The sequence below is a fragment of the Microcaecilia unicolor genome, chromosome 11 (genome assembly GCF_901765095.1).
Source record: "Microcaecilia unicolor chromosome 11, aMicUni1.1, whole genome shotgun sequence".
NCBI classification, from domain to species: Eukaryota; Metazoa; Chordata; class Amphibia; order Gymnophiona; family Siphonopidae; genus Microcaecilia; species Microcaecilia unicolor.
This window is the reverse complement of record NC_044041.1, coordinates 175,292,835-175,299,168: the sequence shown is the minus strand read 5'-3', so window position 1 is coordinate 175,299,168 and position 6,334 is coordinate 175,292,835. Positions and strand designations below refer to the sequence as shown.

Sequence of the window (6,334 nt, the reverse complement as noted above, 5' to 3'; positions counted from 1 at the left end):
AGCATGTCTGGGACATTGCGGGTGGGCTTAAGTCATTAGAGCTATTGAAAGGACATGGGAATATACAATGGGGGGGGGGGATGTCTATGCATACTGTCAACTAAAGCATTACATTCAAGCATTGCGGGGGGGGGGGGGGGAGTCTTTGAGCAAGGGTACTGGAGCTCAAGTGCATAATTTCTTTGACAAGATCTCTGCGTCTTCCACTTCAATTTCCGGAATCCATAAGGCCTTGTGGAATTTCGGCACTTATAGGGATCTGGAGGATATCAGAAATCGTTGGGAATCTGACATGGGTTTGAACTTGAGGTCGTGGGATATGCTCTCCGCTATGCGGAATATGCCTAGGCTAACCGGTGGTGCTTCATATAGAGAGTGCTATTTTCGAGTCCTTCTGAGAGCATATTTTACTAGGGTCCAAGTGGTCCATGCGGGGGGGGGGGGGGGGGGGGGGGGGGGCTGTCCTCTTCAGTGTGTCCCAAATGCAATAAGTCAGATAATACCTTTTACCATGCCTTTTGGACTTGTGAAACAGTCAGCCACTTTTGGGATCGGATTATTGTGTACCTGTCGTCGATTAGTCTGGGTGGTGCGGTCCCAGTCTTTTTTGCTGCTGGACCGCCCTGGGTTGGGAGGGGGAGCATTTGAGGGCTCAGGGTTAATGCTTTGGAAAGCCTACTTGCTGGCACCTAATACAATCAATGGTCCTAAGCCATGCAGATTATTGCAACGGAATCTATGCGGGATGTAAAGAACAACTCACACAAAAAACTCCAAACCGCCCAAAACACAGCAGCCAGGCAAACACGATTCGAAAGTGCAAAACCCCTCCGAGAAAAGCTGCATTGCCTCCCAATCAAAGAACGGATCATCTTCAAAATCTGCACCCTGGAGGAGTGGCCTAGTGGTTAGGGTGGTGGACTTTGGTCCTGGGGAACTGAGGAACTGAGTTCAATTCCCACTTCAGGCACAGGCAGCTCCTTGTGACTCTGGGCAAGTCACTTAACCCTCCATTGCCCCATGTAAGCCGCATTGAGCCTGCCATGAGTGGGAAAGTGCAGGGTACAAATGTAACAAAAATAAAATAGATACTATTGGAGATTCTATGTGGAATGTTGCTATTCCACTAGCAACGTTCCATGTAGAAGGCTGCGCAGGCTTCTGTTTCTGTGAGTCTGACATCCTGCACGTACGTGCAGGACGTCAGACTCACAGAAGCAGAAGCCTGCATGGCCACATTGGTGATCTGCAAGGGCTGACTTCTACATGGAATGTTGCTAGCAACATTCCATGTAGGAATCTCAAATAGTAGCAACAATGGAGGAGTGGCCTAGTGGTTAGGGTGGTGGACTTTGGTCCTGGGGAACTGAGTTCGATTCCCACTTCAGGCACAGGCAGCTCCTTGTGACTCTGGGCAAGTCACTTAACCCTCCATTGCCCCAGGTACAAATAAGTACCTGTAAGTACCTGTATACAATATGTAAGCCTCATTGAGCCTGCCATGAGTGGGAAAGCGCGGGGTACAAATGTAATAAAAATAAATCTACGGCGTAGTCCCAGGATACATGAAAGACCTCATAGACCTACCAACCAGAAAGAAAACCGGATCATCAAGAACATATTTAAATCTACATTACCCAAATTGCAAAGGACTCAAATACAAAACATCTTACGCATCTAACTTCTCCTGCATAAGCGCACAACTATGGAACGCACTCCCAGAAACTGTGAAAACAATCCATGACCACCTAAACTTCAGGAAATCACCAAAAAACAACCTCTTCAAAAAGGCTTACCCCACCGATCCAACGTAAAACCCCTACACCAGGCAACACAGCAATAACAATGATCGTACTGGACAATATATAAATCTCCACTGCCCCTCCACCCTCATGATATCTGATACACATCTTCCTCATTCGATCACAACATAACCTTGTATTTGTTTCTCAACCGGACTTGGCGAACGCCTTTACGGTACTATGTAAGCCACATTGAGCCTGCAAATAGGTGGAAAAATGTGGGGTACAAATGTAACAAATAAATAAATAAAGTGAATATATTCTACAGACTTGGGTTTCGGATGCGTCCCCTGAGTATTGGCACTGGCGTAATCAGCTGCATCAATTGGTAACATGGAGGCAAGGGAGACGAAAGGTTCACATAAGCGTAAAATTCACTTTCCTGAAGCTTTGGGGACCCTATCTGTTTTCTTTGTCTCCCAGAGGGAGAAGTTTAGTGATTAATGAGTTGTGATTGGCTGGATGAGTGGCTTGCTACATGAGTTCTGACTACATATGGGATCCTTAATTAATCATAGGTACGTGGGGGGGGGGGGGGGGGAGTAGAGGGTAAGGGAGTATGAAGCTATGACTTTCCCTGTTCCGGTGTCTTGAGGGGTCATAAGGAACCAGACCTTTCGAGACCTGGAGGGGGGATTTGTGTTGTTCTAGTATTTGGGGATGGGGGGGAAAGGGAAAGATAGGAGGGTTAGGGGGGTTAAGGGAGGTGGGGTTTGTTACTAAGATTATTGTTGATTTGAAGATATTCAGCCCCGGGCTGGGACATGGGTGAAGGGAGTTAAATGAGAAATAATTGTTGGTGGCCTGTTTAATAATTTCCTGTTTCTGTGTTCTATTTGAAGAGTCAAATACTCTTTGTGATGAAACAATTGTATTTGTATTGGTTATGTTTGAGCCAACAATAAAAATTGATGAAAATAAAAACAAAAGAGACGATAGTGCAAGAGTATGAGCACTTAAGTTTGTGCTTTACTTGTCATGGCCACCTGTTTATCTCGCTTCTCACCTCCAGATGGCAGCAGAAGCCCTCATATGCATGAGATGGCAGATTACCTTAGAAGAGGATGTGATGTAATTCAGCTTTGGGTGCCAGACAATTTTACTGGTGATACAGTATATAGGGACACACACACACACACACACGCGGGAGGGGGGGGGGGGGGAGCTGGAAAGAATCCTATAACCATGCCCTGCATACTTTCCCCACTGTTTACAAAAGTACAAAAGTATTGCCATACTGTGCACACACCGAAGTCCATCAGCCAGCATCCTGTGTTCCAGCGAGGGCCAATCCAGGTCACAAGTACCTGGCAGAGATCCCACACAAGAACATTATCCAAAAAAGTGCAATACGTTAATTCTGCTTATCCTAGCATGGAGTTTCCGCCAAGTCCATTTTAACAATGATCTATGGACTTTTCCTTTAGGAAGGCCGTCCACAACCCTTTTAAACCCCGCTAAGCGAACTGCTTTTACTACATTCTCTGGCAACAAATTCCAGAGTTTAATTCATGTTGAGTGAAGAAAAATTTTCTCCAATTCGGTTTAAAATTTACTAGTTGTAACTTCATTGCGTGCCCCCTAGTCCTAGTATTTTGGGAAAGAGTAAACAAGCAATTCACGTCTAACCCGGTACACTCCACTTTTAGCCTAGGAGATTCCTCTTGCTCTTTCCAGCTCAATCAGCACAACCATCTTTGGGACAGTGTTGCCAGGAACCTTTGGGAGGCAGAACCGTTGTTGGAGGGCGTGCTGGTGTTGGGAGCGGGGCTAGTGCTAGGGCAGACTTATACGGTCTGTGCCCTGACAATGGCAGATACAAATCAAGGTAAGGTATACACAAAAAGTAGCACACGTGAAATTATCTTGTTGGGCAGTACTGGAATGGACCGTGCAGGTCCTTTTCCTGCCGTCATCTACTATGTTTCTATGTTACTATGTTGATCGGGTGTTTTCTTCATACTTCTCCTGTGTCCACCTCCAGCATAGCCCCGTTACAGCAGTAACTGCTCTTGACCAGGAGCTATAGAGACAACCCAGAGCTGAATACACATGCATGGATTCTGATCAATAGGTGACTTCCTTCCCCCCAAAGAATAATTTGCACTGTCTCTGCCCTCCCCCAGCTCAAGTCAATCAGGAAGTGAGCTCAGGTCCTCTGCATGCCACTAAGGCATTGGGCTAGTGTTTCTCCATTTTCCCTCCTTTTTTAATGGAGACCTCCACCTTAGCAGGATCCCCTCATCCCATCTGGTCCTGGGGATAATAAGATTAGTATCCAATCATCTATTTCCCTAGTTTAAATCTTCTTGACAGGTTCAGAGATTCATTCTCTGTCCGCCTCACTCTTTTCCTTCTGCACTAGGGAGGAGGATTAACCTGAGTCCCCTGACAAAGTTGGAGGGCACAGGAAGAAGCAAAGAATGTATCAAAAAATAAATAAATAAATCTACATTTTACTTGCTGAAAAAAACAATCTACGAACTCACTGTCATCGACTCCCTTCCTAGGAACAATTGCATAGGCCAGTGGTTCCCAAGCTTTTTCGGTTCAGAGCACCCTTAGTGTCTGAGCAATTTTTCGCAGCACCCCCCCCCCCCTCCCTCACAGGTCTCCGCACCCCACTCCCCGGCCACAGCATCTATGTATTATCAGATTTAGAATAGCATTTCTCTAAAGTTTACCTCTTCCAAATGGTGCAATTATGTGTCCAGCCTCCACCCTCTATCTCAGAGGTTTTCAACCTCTAAGAACAAAACAAAAAATGTCTTTCCACCCCACCCCCTTCCTTCCCAACCCTCCCGCTGTCCCCTCCTCACACTACTCGGTGAGAATGTCATGTTTCAAAATGTGCACTTTCCTTTCTCCGAGTTCCAGGCACCCCTCCCCTTTGAGTTCCAGGACCCCCTGCCCCCTCCCCTTCGAGTTCCAGGACCCCCCTCCCCTTCGAGTTCCAGGACCCCCTCCCCTTCCCTTGGAGGGGAGGAGAGGGAGGTAGGGGGCATGGAACTCGGAGGGGAGGGGGCTGGAACTCAGAGGAGAAGGGGAGGAGGAGGGGGGCAATTCTCTACTCACCTCCAACATTCTGTGGCTGGCTGGTGCTGGCTTTCCTTCCCTCTCACTGATCTGCCCTCTGATGTCATCACCAGGGCAGACCAATGGGAAGTGTGTTATGAACCCAGGCATCCAGACAGAGGTGCAAATTATTATATAGGATAAGAATAGCCATACTGGGTCAGACCAATGGGTCATATAGCCATGTATTCTGTTTCGAACAGTGGCCAATCCAGGTCACAAGTGCCTGGCAGAAACCCTAAGAGTAGCAACATTCCATGCTACCAATCCCAGGGCAAGCAGTGGCTTCCCTATGTCTATTAGTAGCAGACTATGGACTTTTCCTCCAGGAACTTGTCCAAACCTCTTTTAAACCCAGATACATTACCTACTGTTACCACATCCTCTGGCAACGAGTTCCAGAGCTTAACTATTTTGTAGAGTGAAAAAAATATTTCCTCCTATTTGTTTTAAAAGTATTTCCAACTTCATTGAGTGTCCCCATCATTGTACTTTATGAAAGAGTAAAAAACCGATTTACTTCTACTCATTCTACACCACTCGGGATTTTGTAGACCTCCATCATATCTCCCCTCATCCGTCTGGCTTCCAAGCTGAAGAGCCCTAACCACTTTAGCCTTTCCTTATACGAGAGGAGTTTCATCCCCTTTACCATTTTGGTTGCTCTTCTCTGAACCTTTTCTAATTCCGCTATATCTTTTTTGAGATACAGCGACCAGAACTGAACGCAATACTCAAGGTGAGGTCGCACCATGGAGCGATGCAGACACATCTTGGTCTTATTTACCATCCCTTTCCTAATAATTCCTAGCATCTTGTATCCTTTTTTTAGCCACTGCCACACACTGGGCAGAAGATTTCAGCACCTAAATATGAGCCTCACAAAAAAATTTTGTGTGAACAGTTTTTTAATGAGTTTTTAATCAAATTCATAAAGAGTCTGATATTTAGGCACAGAAGACCAGGCACCAATATATGCGGACAGTTTTTCAATTTTTGTTTGGACGTGTGCACAAGAAGCCGCTTACTGCAAAACGTTTACGTGCATGTGTCGGGCACTCACTCCTATTCACTGCAAGTTTTCCGTGCATAAAGTTGTATGCCATTAATTTCCGTGCATAAAAATTGTATTCCATCAACTTCCGTGCATAAAAGTTGTATTCCATCAACTTTTTGCACGGCACAGTATTTCGCTCAGACATCCGCGTGTGGCCCTACTGCAAGCCTTTCTACATTGGCCCCGTGCAGTGCAGGGGATGTGGGAGGTAACCCTTTGCACTTCTTCAGGTAGTGATGGTGGGAGCGGGTGGATCTGCCCCTTCAGGATGAGGAAGGACAAAGGAAGGAGTATGCTGCAGGTTTCTGTTCACAAAATGATTGCAGCTTATTATAATTGCCCAGAGGGGGGGATGTTGTTTAGAGGAGAGGCAGAGGTGTATTTAATGCAGCCGTGTTCA

At 46.2% G+C, this 6,334-nt stretch overlaps 1 protein-coding gene across 1 annotated transcript in view; it reads right to left on the bottom strand.

Moving 5' to 3' along the window:
• LOC115481009 (thymus-specific serine protease-like) overlaps positions 1-6,079 on the bottom strand; it is a 48,003-nt gene extending 41,924 nt beyond the window's left edge. Inside the window, exon 1 of the mRNA XM_030219995.1 lies at positions 5,941-6,079. Within this exon, the coding sequence (XP_030075855.1) occupies positions 5,941-6,079 (139 nt within the window). The remainder of the gene's footprint in view (positions 1-5,940) is intronic.
• Between the last annotated feature and the right edge of the window lie 255 nt (positions 6,080-6,334).